Source organism: Urocitellus parryii, chromosome 14 (assembly GCF_045843805.1).
Source record: "Urocitellus parryii isolate mUroPar1 chromosome 14, mUroPar1.hap1, whole genome shotgun sequence".
NCBI classification, from domain to species: Eukaryota; Metazoa; Chordata; class Mammalia; order Rodentia; family Sciuridae; genus Urocitellus; species Urocitellus parryii.
Genome location: NC_135544.1, coordinates 52186505 through 52201290, shown reverse-complemented (window position 1 = coordinate 52201290; position 14786 = coordinate 52186505). Strand labels below are relative to the sequence as shown.

Genomic DNA, 14786 nt, shown 5'->3' with positions numbered 1-14786 from the left:
TGAGTAATTCCCTTTAGCAGTTCTCTTAAGGCAGGTCTGGGGTAACAGTCTCCTTCAATAGATTTGTCTATCTCCTTTTTTTTTTTTTTTTGTATCAGGGATTTAACCCAGAGATGTTTAACCACTGAGCCACATCACCAGCCATTTTTTATATTTCTTTAAGTTTAGAGGCAGGGTCTCACTGAATTGCTTTAGGCCTTGCTGAGTTGCTGAGGCTGGCTTTGAGCTGGCAATCCTGAGCTGCTAGAATTATAGGCATGTGCCACTGTTCCCAGCTCTCCTTCATTCTTTTTTTTTTTAATGCTTTATTTAATTAAAGTGAATAGTGAGGACTACAGACTTCCTTTCATTACTCTATATTCAGAATGTTGTGATGAGAATAAACTCTTTTTTAGAGAGAGAGAGAAAGAGAGAAGAGAGAGAATTTTAATATTTATTTTTCAGTTTTTGGCGGACACAACATCTTTGTTGGTATGTGGTGCAGAGGATCGAACCCGGGCCGCACACATGCCAGGCGAGCGCGCTACCGCTTGAGCCACATCCCCAGCCCTCTCCTTCATTCTTAAAGAGCATTTTGTTGGGTAAAGTCCTTTAAGACTTTGGTTCTCAGGGTTTTTTGTTTGTTTGTTTGTTTCTATTACTAATTTGAACATATCATTCCCTTCTCTTCTTGCCTGTAAAGTTTCTTCTCAGAAACCCACTGATAGTGCTCTGTTATTTGTAACTAGCTGTTTTCCTCTTGCTGCTTTCAAAATTCTCCTGTTTTTGACTTTTGACTAATTATAATGCATCTTGGTGTAGACATCTTTGGATTTACTTATTTGGAGACCTTTCGGCTTCATGAGTTGTGATATCTATTTCCCTTTATAGATTTGAGAAATGTACAGCCATTGTTTTCTTTAAATGAGCTTTCTGCCCCCTTTCCCCTCTATATTCTCCTTGAACTCTCAAAATGCCTATGCAGAATGCTGCCCCCAGAAGTCTCTATACTTTCTATACTCTTTTTATTCCTCTAACTGGATAATTTCAAATGACCTGTCTTTGAGTTCACTAATTCTTTTCTTCTGCACAACTGATTTTACTATAGAAGCACTCTGTTTTTATTTTTCAATTAGTCATTTTGCTCTTTTGTTCCAGGATATCTGTTAGCTTATTTGTTAATTATTTTTGTCTCTTTATTAACATCTTGGTTGATTCATGTATGGTTTTTCTGATTTCATTTAGTTGTCTGTGTTTTCTTGTAGCTCACTGAGCTTCTTTCAGATTATTAACTTGAATTCTTTGTCATGTAATTCATGACTGTCATATCTCTGGTGTCATGTATTAGAGCTTTAATAGTTCCTTATTAGTAGTGTAGTGTTTGCTTGATTCTTTATGATTCGTGTAGATTTGCATTGGTATCAGTGCTGGACTGACCTGGGATCATGGTTTAGCAGGGATGGAGCTGGGTCAAAGGGCTGCAGTAGTTCCACATTTGGCAGGCTTACTACTGGGAGAGAGGACAGGCATATCTCCTGTCGGGTCCTTGGAGGACCACCTCTGAAACTCAGTAGAATGGAAGTCAAACTGGGTCAGAGGGCTGATTGAGATCAGTGTTTGGGTCCAGTCAGCAGTATGACGGGGGTGGCTCCCATCAGGTCTCTGGAAAAGCAGGGTTGCCTCTAGGCCACAGTATAGCAGAGCTATACCTTGGTTGTAGGGATGCTTCAGGTCTGCAATTGGGTCTCTGTTACTGGGGGTATAAATTGTCATCACTACTTTCAAGGACCTAAGAGGGTAGTGCTGCTAGCAGGACTAGAGCTACATCCATAGAGAGACAGTCTATCTCTGGATCTGTGGTGGAGACCAGGGTTTGAGGGAGTACTTTCCTTCTGTAAGCACTCCTCCTTAGTATTGGCTCCACCAAGATTTCACAACCTCCTACCTAGATCCTAACATACTCACATAATCACTTTGTCTATGAATGGCTGCAAATTGCTGTTTCTGTGCAGGCACGGGGGCTGAGGACTTTCTATTCTGCTATCTTGATGATGTCCCCTACAGTCTATTTTTAATGAGCATAATGAGAAATAAAGATTTTTTAAAAAAATAAACTTAATAATTAACACCTGAATAATTCCAAGTTAATTGTGTTCTCCAGTTCTTCCTATCAGGTGTTCATCATTCAGAAAGATAGTAGTACTCAGACTATGTTAGGAGTATGTACAGATATCATATCTTTCATTAGAATGTGTTTGACTGTAATATTTACAAATACTATTGAAATATTCCTGTATAATATTGTCTTGGTATTAATATTATTAGTGAAGCTATAAGTAGATCCTTTTGTTTTCTAACAGTTTAGTAATCTGATGGCTGAAGAAATCATGTATGCTGTTTATAGCATCTGCTGTATCTGACATACAAATGTGTACATACAAGTACACATGCTCGCTGCTATGATATTTTTTATAATCAAGAGTAGTTTTGGCAAGTGCTGGTGAGGATGTGGGGAAAAGGGTATGCTTGTACATTGCTGGTGGGACTGCAAATTGGTCCGGCCAATTTGGAAAGCAGTATGGAGATTCCTTGGAAAGCTGGGAATGGAACCACCATTCGACCCTGCGATTCCTCTTCTCGGACTATTCCCAAAAGACCTGAAAAGAGCATACTACAGGAATACAGCTACATCATGTTCATAGCAGCACAATTCACAATAGTTAGACTGTGGAACCAACCTAGATGCCCTTCAATAGATGAATGGATATAAAAAATGCATTTATACATAATGGAATATTACTCAGCACTAAAAAATTACAAAATCATGGCATTTGCAGGGAAATGGATGGCATTAGAGCAGATTATGCTAACTGAAGTTAGCCAATTCCTAAAAAACAAATGCTGAATGTCTTCTTTGATATAAGGGAGGGGGCGCGACTCAAAACAGAGCAGGGAGGAAGTTCATGAGAAGAAGATTACCAGTAAACAGGGACAAGAGGTGGGAGGGAATGGGAGAGAGAAGGGGAATTGCACGGAAGATGCAAGGAGACCCTCATTGTTATATAAAATTACATATAAGATGGTGTGAGGGGGAAGGGAAAAAAAGAGAGAGAAATGAGTTATAGTAGATGGGGTAGAGAGAGATGATGGGAGGGGAGGGGAGGGGAGGGAGGATAGGAAGGGGAGAGGAAGGGCAGCAGAATACAACAGACACTCGTATGACAGTATGTATAAACATGGCTGTATAACCAATGTGATCCTGCAATCTGTAGACGTGGGAAAAATAAGAATTCATATCCCATTTGAATCAAGTGTATGATATATGATATGTCAAGATCATTGTAATGTTTGGAGCAACAATAAAAAATAATAATTATACATGATAAAGAAAAAAAGAATAGTTTTGGTGCTGTGTTAATATTGTTATAGTTATAGGTTAAGATGAAAAAACTAAAAGATGAAGGTCCAGTGTGGTGGTGCATGCCTGTAATCCCAGCGGCTTGGGAAGCTGAGACAGGAGAATCGAACGTTCAAAGCTAGCCTCAGCAACTTAGCGAGGCCCTAAGCAACTTAGCAAAACTCTATCTCAAAATAAAATACAGCTGGGGAAGGGCAGGATTGTGGCTCAGTGGTAGAGCACTTACCCAGCATGTGTGAGGCCCTGAGTTCAACATCAGCACCCCACAAAAAATAAATGAATAAAATAAAGTTATTAAAAAACAACAACAACAACAAAAGGCTAGAGACGTGGATCAGTGGTTAAATGCCCCTGGGTTCAATCCCTGGTACCAAAAAAAAAAAAGTTGGGAGAGCTCTTTCAATTCTAGGGTTGTCTGTTATCTTTGTGTTTGATCTGTAACATATTAGTAAAACGGAGAAAAGGGTGGTGAGAACTAAACTTTTAACAAACATTCCATGGTATATCATATATATAATCTTTAAACAAAATCAGCTCATATCATCTTGAATTTTCCCTTACCTCCTATTAAAAAATAATTGTTTTAATTCTGGATTTAGGTTTCTTAATTTTTTTTTCAGTTATCCTGCAGTTTGTGAATTTTTGCAGAACAACAATTTATTATCAATAATCAGAGCCCATGAAGCTCAAGATGCTGGGTAAGTTAAATTAAAACTATATCAAATATCACTGCAGAGTTTTTATCTTTAATATCAAGACAAACAAGCTATTATCTCTCTTCCAGGTATCGAATGTACAGAAAGAGCCAAACAACCGGCTTTCCATCACTTATTACAATTTTCTCTGCTCCCAATTACCTAGATGTCTATAACAATAAAGGTAAAGGAGTCCAGTGATATTTGAGTTTGAGTTTGTAAGTAAATGTGATCTCTAGAATAAATATGAAAGTATGTGTTATTTTAATTTTAATTTTGGGGTGCTGGGGATTGTGAACTGAGGGCCTCATACTTGTTATAAGCACATGCTGTACCACTAAGCTATACCTGCAACCCAAGATATTTTTGGCACCCCTGATAGAGACCCTATCCCCTATTTTCAAATAAAAATTTTAAATAAGCAGAAAATATGTGTTTAGCATGTGTGAGGCCCTAGGTTCAATTCCTACCACCTTTAAAAAAAAAAAGATAAAAGCAGTCTTAATTGAAACAAAGCTAACAAATTTAAAATTTATACTGCTGTGTGATCTTCATCTTCTAAGAATTATTGGGTTCTTTATTAATATAAAAGTGATTAAAATAAGTTTGTACTGCTCAGTCAAAGCAGTAGAAGAATAAATAACTTCAGAAGTATGTCAGAAAAGTTAGCATAAATTGTGGGTTTTGGTGAGTTTGTTCATAACAGTACCTCAAAAAATTACCATTTGGTGTTTTAATGTTTGTGAATTATTAAGCTATTTTTGCTTTTCTGGAGATATGGGTAGAATGAATAGCATACAAAAAATAAGAAAACAAACAAAGAAACTCCTTCATTTCAGTCCAAGCCCTGCCAGAAACTAACAGTGTGACTTCGGATGAGTCACATAATTTTTCTAAACTACAGTTTCCAATAAAAATATATATCAAATATGTGCATGCCTTTTTTCCAGAAATTCTACTTCTAAGACTTTTTCTTGTGTTTTTTGAAATTTTTTGAAATTTCAAATTATGATTCCTAAGTTTTCTATCAGGACAGTGGTCCTACCAAAAGCTTCATGTCTCTGAAACTATTTTATTGTTTATAAAGTATGACTATAAAATAATAGGACTTTTAAAACAAACATGCCAAAATGAATATATCCAGATGAGTATTGTCCCTTCAAAGTAGTTACCCTGGGAGGCCAGATTCGTATTCCAACAGTGCAGTCATTGTTCAGAAACATTTTTGGAACTCCTCTTTTGGCATTGCCTTCAGAGTCTGCGATACATTCTTTTGATTATCCTCAATGATGGGAAATCTTCGTCCTTTGAGGGTGGATTTGATTTTTGGACAGCCAAAAGTCATTCGGAGTCAAGACTGATAAATAAGGTGAGTGATCCAGCTAGATGATACCATTTGGGGTCGGAACAAGGTATGATTATAAGGTAATGAGACTGTTTCTCTCATGTTGCTTGTGCACTGGCTCTGGAGGCAATTCCAGAAGAAGAGTTCCAAAAGCGTTCTGAGTAATGGGAGCATCTTTGGATTAATTATATGGCAAGGCAGTAAATTGTGTTGAAAAGAGAACTAAACTAGGACGCTGAATTCCTAGTTTAGTCCTGCTTCGCTTTTCAGTGTGTCATTCTAACTAGATACTGAACTTCTCTGGGCTTCAGTTGATCTTTAAGATACTTGTCACATAGATTTGTTGGAGATAAGATGGACTCATGAAAATGAATATTCAGCATTGCTTTAAGTATAAAGTATAAGTGATCCTGTAATGTTTTGCTGTTATGGTTCCTGATGTGATGACATCAAAGGACCACACTCATCTGATATATAAGGTCTCGTGTGTTTGTAGTTGGTGGTTTCTTAAGTCTCATTACTTTATAGTCATACCTTGTATATGCAGTTGGGGAGAGAAATTTCAAAGAAATCCACAATATACTTAATATTTAAAAGTAAACTCTTGAGAGCTAGGGATGTAGCTTAGTGGTAGAACACTTGCTTAGCATGTACAGGTCCCCTGGGTGCAAGCCCCAGTATTGGAAAAGAAAAAAAAAAGTAAACTATGGAATAACATGTCTCATTTTAAATCTGATTTAGTGTCACTTCTTCTCAGTGACTTTAAATTCTCTCCTAGCCTTATGTTTTCTTTTTATTTCTCCTAATTCTTCTCTGAGCTATCTTATAATGCTCTACTTCTCCCTCAGTTCATTCTTTCTTATTTGCTTTTTTCTAATTTTTCCTATATATGAATGACTGGTTTTGTTCGTTTTCCTCCCTTATCAATGGTATGCACTGCATGTGTTGTTGGGTATCCTCACAGAATTCTGTGGCCTTTCCCTGGTATTTGTAGTAAAGACTCCCTTCACTTCTTTTTCTAGCTTCCTTATTAGGAGTATTTGTTGATTGCCCAGTGGGCCTATCAGGGTGTCAGCTGAAAATTGCCACCTAAATCAGCAGCACGATGCAACTTAGCAACTCATTTTCTGCCCCATTTTTTTGTTCTTGAATTATTCTTCAGTAAACCTTTTAAGTCACGGGCCATTCTATTTGGGTTTTCCTGTTAGCTTTGACGTAATTAATAACTTATCTCAAAGTAATCTTGTTGTTTCCTAAGTGTTGTTTTAGGGAAAAGGCATAAAATATGACATCTGAAACAAACTTGGTATGACTCAATTACTCCCAGTACAAGTGCCTTTTTTTTTATTAAAAAAGGAAACTCCATTACCCTTTCCTGCCTCATCTTTCTTCTAAAAGACACTTCAGTTAGGATTTGTTTTATAAGATTCTCATTCCAGGTTTGTTTTTGTTGTTGCTGTTGTTTTGTTTTGTTTTTTTCCTGTCCCCTGAAACATACCTGAACACAATTTTTTAAGCTCTTCTTTCTAATCATCCCTCATTGAGATCCACCTCCCACTTCTTTTCCTGGTTTAGATTGAGAGATTTGTTGAATGATGTTGTATTCATTGAATCTAAATAAAATACATGTATGTGAAAATAATAGGTTGTGTACTCAGCAGCTAGGGTTAGTTTTTAGGAACTGGAAATCCTATATTTGTGTGTTTTTTGTTTTTTTTTTTTAGTCAATGATGTGCATTTTAGGCATTCAGTAACCCAAGTTTTAGGGACACGAGGCTGTCTATCCTATGACAAAGAAATAGGCACCAGGAAATGACTATAGCAATCATTTCTGGAGAACTACTGCACCTCATTCTATTTTCTGCCTACAGTAAAAATAATTAAAAGAATAGCACAAATAGCATTGCAGGTGATGCAGACTAAGGAATTAGATACAGAAACATTTAAAATAGAAAGAAAATCATTTTGGCATCAGAGTGTATGTACAACTGTATGAACTGGTTAATATTAAACATTTATACCTTGCTGGTAGTATACTGTGAATAGGAGTAATGGGCATTTTTAAAACCCACTCTATTGTACAGAGATGGTTTAATCTACTTTTGACCATTAATTACAAATTACTCCAAGTTTACCATTTGTATCCCCCACAATGAATTGATAATTGCTGTTTATAAACTCTCAAGAGAGTTTATTTAAAAGCTTTGGGTCTGGCTAAGGACTAGCAAAACAGGCTGTGTCAATTTGATGAGCAATATTTGCCCTCAGAGGAGACATGTGTCTGGTAATCCTTTGGCCTATTAAAAAAAAAATTATGGGGAAATTTTTCTCACGTAGAACCAAGGATTCTATAGTTACTATGCAATGAGCTCTTTGAAGATACAGAGCTCAGTTTCTTTTATGCTTTTTTTTTTGAATTTTTAATATTTATTTTTTTTAGTTTTTTCGGCAGACACAACATCTTTGTTTGTATGTGGTGGTGAGGATCGAACCTGGGCCGCACGCATGCCAGGCAAGCGAGCTACCACTTGAGCCACATCCCCAGCCCCCTTTTGTGCTTTCATTATATGAGCTCTTAGGTAACTTTTCCTTGGAATAATTCTTAAGAGAATGAACTATATAAAATGCCTAAAATTTTTCATCTGCTTTATACCTAGTCTTGAATCTCCATATGGAAACTAAATCCCTGATTCTCTGTAGTGAGTACACAGCTGTACAGAGCACACCAGTTGCCATGTCATGTTCTTCTGTATCAACTTTTCTTGCTTTTTCTTTTTTAGCTGCAGTGTTGAAATATGAAAACAACGTCATGAATATCAGACAGTTTAACTGTTCTCCACATCCCTACTGGCTTCCGAACTTTATGGATGTTTTTACATGGTCTTTACCTTTTGTGGGGGAAAAAGGTAAGAGAACTGAAGCATGCCTCAAGACCCTCCATTGTCTAGTGACTGAGTACAGGTTGTATTTGCAAGAGACCCCTGGACTGTTCACAAATGTTTTTCTTAAGTACATCAGAAATGTTTGCTAATAAGTAGTTGTCCAAGTGTTGTCAAGTTGTTAAAATAATAGTCACTGTACCATTTCCTCAGTGATTTTTTTTTCAGTACTGAAGAGATTTAAACGGGAATTTTTTAAATTAATTAATTATTTGGGTTTTTTTACTTATAGGTCGACACAATATATTTTATTTTTTTATGTGTGCTAAAGATTGAACCCAGGGCCTCACGTATGCTAGGCAAGTGCTCTACCTCTGAACCACAACCCCAGCCCCTTAGACAGGATTTATTGTCCTTAGAATTTATTTGTACAGCTACACAAATAAGTTATGTAAACATAAAACAAGCCTGTTGGACCTAGGTTCTTTGTAAAATGGGAAGACATTTTTTTTCATGTGCATATCTGAACAAAAGGCTCTAAACAGATTTCTTATAAAACCAAGTAACTCTGCCACAAAATCCTTAAAGCCTGCAGTCTCTTACAGGAGCAAGCAGTCTACCTGAATTCTCTGTAAACCCAGTGGTCTACATTTAATGCCAATACTTTGTAGCTATTTTTTTAAGTTGTCGATGGACCTTTATATTTATTTATTTGTGGTGCTAAGAATCAAACCCAGGGCCTCACACATGCTATGCAAGTGCTCTACCACTGAGCCACAACCCCAGCCCCTACTAAAGCTATTTAATATTATATTAAAACATTGTTGTGTATATTTATTGAACATGTGAATTTATTTAGATATCCATAATACTTAAGAAAATGTTGCTTGTGAGTTATGTAACACTCTTGTCTTATGTAGTCACAGAGATGCTGGTGAACATCCTCAACATATGCTCCAAAGATGAATTGATTGAGGAAGAAGAAGGTAAGCTATTCCTCATTTGAATTATAAACCTAAGACATTTCAGGTTGGATTTCAGTTTATTTTGAATCATTTTTTGTCCTATTAAGATTATTAATGTTCATCATAGAAAAATAAAATTTGAAAAATACAGGAAATCATAAATTGAAAAAACACTCACCGTAATGCTATTGCATAGATGTCCACTGTTCACATCTTTATGTCTACTGTGATTTTATCTTCGCATATATTCTTCTCTCTCATTTTTCTTAGTCACAAAAATTAGGTTATGTAATGGTACTTTTTTGTAGATTAATTTCTAATGGTTACATAGTTGTTCATGTCAATCATTTTTGTATTAAACAATCCCATGTTGTTGGATATTAGATTTTTTTCCAATTTTTTGCTTTTAAGACCTCTACTGTTCTGAAATTTTGTTCAGATAAATCTTTCCACATACTGTCAACAACCAGTGTTTATTACATGCCTAATATGTGCCAGGTACATGTTTAGATCCTTGATCTCAAAAATCTTAGATTCCAGTGTAGGACAGACAAACAAGAAATAAATATAACTCAGATGGTGACATACGCTATGTAAGAAAGTAAAGCAGTATTAGAAAATCAAGAATAGGAGCTGGGGATGTGGCTCAAGCAGTAGTGCGCTCGCCTGGCATGTGCAGGGTGCTGGGTTCAATTCTCAGCACCACATAAAAAAATAAAATAAAGATTATGTCCACCAAAAAACTAAAAATAAATATATAAAAAAAAAGAAAATCAAGAATAACTGGAGTGTAACTCAGTGGTAGAGTGCTTGCCTAGTATGTGCAAGGCCCAAAGTTTGATCCCTAGCATTGCAAAAAAAAAAAAAAAAAGGAAGAAAAAAAAAGAAAAGGAAAAAGAATAACATTTTCTTGGTTGTTTACCAAGATTTTTGGAAATTTTTGGAAATTGCATTTGTATAAATTAGTATATAAAATTTTATATCTCAAGCTGGGTGTGGTGGTACTCTCCTATAATACCAGGTATTCTGAAGACTGAGTCAGAAGGATCACACATTTGAGGCTATCTGGGCAATTTAGTGAGACCCCATATCACAATAAAAATTAAAAAGGGATATAGATGTTGCTCAGTGCTTGCCTAGCACATGTGAGGTCCTGGATTCAATTCTCAGTAGAACCAAAAAAAAGTTTGATTTTAAAAAATAAAGTAACTATGCTAAGAAACAAAACAAAATTATGCTTACTTCATTTAAGGATGTAAAAGACTAGATTGAGGATCCAGGCACAGTGGCACATGCTTGTAATCCTAGCAGCTCAGGAGGCTGAGGCAGAAGGATCACAAGTTCAAAGCCAGCCTCAGCAACTTAGCAAGGCCCTAAGCAACTCAGCGAGATTCTGTCTCTAAACAAAATAGGGCTGGGGTGTGGCTCAGTGGTCAAGCGCCCCTGAGTTCCATCCCTGTTACAAAAAAAAAAAAAAGTTTGAGGAAAATGTAAAATGGAAGATAGGTCAGCAGATGCAATCTAGAATGAGATATGAAAAGAAAAAAGGAAAGTGCATAAAAAGTGCATAAGAGACATAGAAAATACTGTGAATAGCCCTAACACATATGTGTTTGGCATTTTAGAGAATGGGGTAGAAGTAATATTTGAAAAGATAATGGGGGCTAGGGTTGTGGCTCAGTGGCAGAGCGCTTGCTTCACAAATGTGAGGCACTGGGTTCAGTCCTCAGCACCACATAAAAATAAATAAACAAAATAAAGATATTGTGTTCATGTATAACTAAAAAAAATTAAAAAGAAAAGATAATGTATAAAATTTTACCAAAATGACAAGACATTTAGCTACAGATTGAAGAAGTCCAGTAAACAGAATAAATACAAAGAAAACAACACCTAAACACATCATAGAAAAAGTACTTAAAATAAATACCACTTTGTTTTCTTTTCTTTTTTGGTGCTGGGAATCAAACTCAGGGCCTTGTGAATGCTAAGCATGTGTTCTGATCTTAACCCTGAGCTATACCCCCAGTCCAGAGGAAATCTTAAAGCAGCCATCACCCCCCACACCCCACAAGAAAAGATTACCTTCAAAAGAGAACAGTGGAACTGACAATAGATGCTTTGTGGAAACAGTGGAAGCAGAAAAGAATAGGGTAACATTTTCCAAGTACTGAAAGATAAAAACTGATAACCTAGAATTTTGTACCTAGTAGAAATACCCTTTAGGAATAAGATGCAGTAAGCATTTTTCAGACACGCCCCCTCCCTTTCCCTTAATATTTTTACTAAGAGAATTATCAGGAGATATACACTAATGAAATTCTACAGATTATTATTCAAGCATAAGGAAAATACCAGATGGAAGTTTGAAGATTCAGGAAGGAATGAAGAGTAAAGTAGTAGACGATATGTGGGTATATCAGATTTTATTAAATGATAATAGTAAGATTTTGTTAAATTTAGAAGAATTAAAATACATGACAAAAATAGTAGAACAAATACAGTTAAAATGTATGAGGACTTCCCATCTGGAAAGGAGAGAAAAGTACCCATTAACATTATACTTAGATAAGTAAGAGATATATGTAATCTCTAGGGTAACCTGCAGAAAAGTTATTTCAATTATATAACTTTCAAATTATAGAAAAAAATGGAATGATGGTGGCACATATCTGTAATCCTAAATACTCAGGAGGCTGTTGCAGGAGGATTACAAGTTCAAAGCCAGCCCCGTTTCAAAATAAAAAATACTAAGGATCGGGCATATAGCTCAATGGTAGAGTGCCTGTGGATTCATTAAATGTAAATGGATAAAGGATAGATTGTCAGGTTAGGATAAAAGATTTTATGATGTTTTATAAGAGATAGAGCTAAACCATAAATATACTTTTTATACTTTAATGTATATGGAAGCAAAAGGACAGGAATAAATATGTAACATAAATACTAACCAAAGAAAAGCTGATATAGATAGATTGATATTCTGTAAAGTGGATCTTGAAAAAAAAATGATTGACAGTTTCAAGTTTATATACAGTGAACATGGCTTCATAATATGTAAAGCACAAGTTGATAGAACTATCCACAATAATAGTGCAAGAATCTAACAAATATCTCTCAATAACGAATAGAATAAGTAATTAAAATCAGCAAGATTATAGAAAATTAAAACAACACAAATCAATGAACTTGACCTGATGAACATTTAAAAAACACCATGTCCAATGCATGTAGAATATACATCCTTTTCAAACACACTTGAACATTTACAAAAGTTGGCCATATTCTGATCAACTTTTCAGATTTCAAAGGTTTAAAATCTAATGACTATGTTCTTTGATTATATGAAATTAAGTATAATCATCTGTAACAAAAAATAAGTAAAATATTCCCATATTTTAGGAGATTTTTAAAATATACTTATCTGTGGGTCAAATAAGAAATCACAATGAAAATTTCAGTACAATATTTCAAACTAAATGAAAATTAAGAGCATTACCTGTTGAAACTTGTGGTGTACAGCTAAAGCTATGCTTAGAGGAAAATTTATAGCCTTAATATAGAAAATAAGAAAGGCAAAAAAATCTGCCCTCATCAAGAAATCATCAAAGGACAGATAGCACATTAAATCTAAAGACAGTAGACAGAATAAAATAAAACATTAAGAGTAGTATTACCAAAATATAAAACAAAATATAGCACAAAGGAACAGCAAAACCAAAGTGTGTTCTTTTGAAAACATTAATACAATTAATGAGCCCCTAGTAACGTTGAATGGGTAAAAAAGAAGACAAAGAATGGGAATGTAGCTCAGTGGTATAGCATTTGCCTAGTATGCAAAGGCCCTGGGCTCAGTCCTTAACAGTTTAAAACAGAAGAAGATGGTGGGCCAGGGTTGTGGCTCAATGGTAGAGCACTTGCCTAGCATGCATGAGGCATTGGGTTCAATCCCTGGCACCACATAAAAACAAATAAAATAAAGGTATTGTGTCCATTTACAACTAAAAATATATGTATATTAAAAAAAAAAGAAGACAAAAATAACCAGTTCCAATACTCAGAACACATAACCACAGGTCAAAATCTCTCATTTAAAGTCTTCCTACAAAGAAAATACTAGGCGCAGATAGCATCACCAGCAAATTCTACCAAACATTTAAGGAATAACACCAGTCTTATACAGATTATTCCTGAGAATAAAGAAGAAATGCTGTCCAACTTATTTAATGAGGCTAGTATAATTATGATACTAAAACTTGACAAGGATGTTAATTTAGATATGATGATTGTAAGCAAAACACTAGGAAACTAAAACCAGCAGTATACATAAAAAGGGTGATACCTCCCAGTCAAGTTGATTTATTCCAGACATACTTGGAGATTTGATATTCAAAATATTATCAGCATATAAGAAAATAACTGTATTTTTTTAAATTTATAGTTGTAGATGGACAGCATGCCTTTATTTTATTTGTTTATTTTTATGTGGTGCTGAGGATCAAACCCAGTGCCTCACAAGTGCAAGGTAAGCAATCTGCCACTGAGCTACAGCCGCAGTCCTGAAAATAATGGTATGTTTAATATTTAGTTTACATCCATTTTTGAAAAATTAAACCTTATCCCTATCATATTCCAAACACAAAAATAAATTCCAGGTGGATTTTCACATTCAAACATGAAAGGCAAAAGGGCTGGGGTTATAGGTCAGTGGGAGAGGGTTTGCCTAGAGTGAGTCCTTGGGTTCAATCTCCAGCACTACCAAAAAAGAAAAAAGGAAAAACAATAGCTTATAATATTGATAATGTAAAATATCTTCATATCCTTGGAGAAGAAAAAAATTTCTTAAAAGGACTAACCATATAGGAAACTATTAATAAATTGGGCAACATTAAAAGTAAGAAATATTTTATTCAAAAAAAGTATTTATTTTATTAAACAAATGAAAAGAAAGCTACAAAGTGGTAGAGGATTTTGCAAAACAGCTAACAAAAGGTCCATTTGTGAAAGATATAAAAAAGCTAGGCATAGTGTCACACACTTGGAATCCCAGCTGCTTGAGAGGCAACTGTAGCAGGTATGGATGCATGTTTGCACAGTAAAACTATATAAAGATGGCAAGAAAACAATTCCAGTGAAAGTAAAAAGAATGATTTCCTTTGGGGAGGGGCCTGTGGGGAGCTTCTGGGACACAAGCATTGTTCTGTTTATTAATCTGAGTAGTGTGGTTTTATAGGCATTTGCTTTTTAATAAATCATTAAGTTATATATTTGTTTTTTGTAATTTTCTGTATATTTCTTATACTGTATAATAAAAAGATTTAAAAAGTTACATACCCACAAAAATGAGGAGATTATTATAGAAATTTTTGGAAGCTGGAAGAACAAGCTCCTTAGTATTATTGACTCAGCTGATTCAGGAAATCTAAAGCCCAAGTTAGCAATAGGGAATGCTGAGTCCCAGCATCAGTTGCTAGAATTGGGAACTGGGGGAGTGTGATGGGCTAA

At 35.2% G+C, this 14786-nt stretch overlaps 1 protein-coding gene across 2 annotated transcripts in view; it reads left to right on the top strand.

Annotated features, from left to right (window-relative positions):
• Ppp3cc (protein phosphatase 3 catalytic subunit gamma) overlaps positions 1–14786 on the top strand; it is a 71967-nt gene that overhangs the window by 44810 nt on the left and 12371 nt on the right. For both annotated transcript variants that reach the window (XM_026397528.2, XM_026397527.2), the window contains exons 7-10: positions 4018–4095; positions 4182–4276; positions 8218–8343; positions 9237–9302. In XM_026397528.2, the coding sequence (XP_026253313.1) occupies positions 4018–4095; positions 4182–4276; positions 8218–8343; positions 9237–9302 (365 nt within the window). The remainder of the gene's footprint in view (positions 1–4017; positions 4096–4181; positions 4277–8217; positions 8344–9236; positions 9303–14786) is intronic.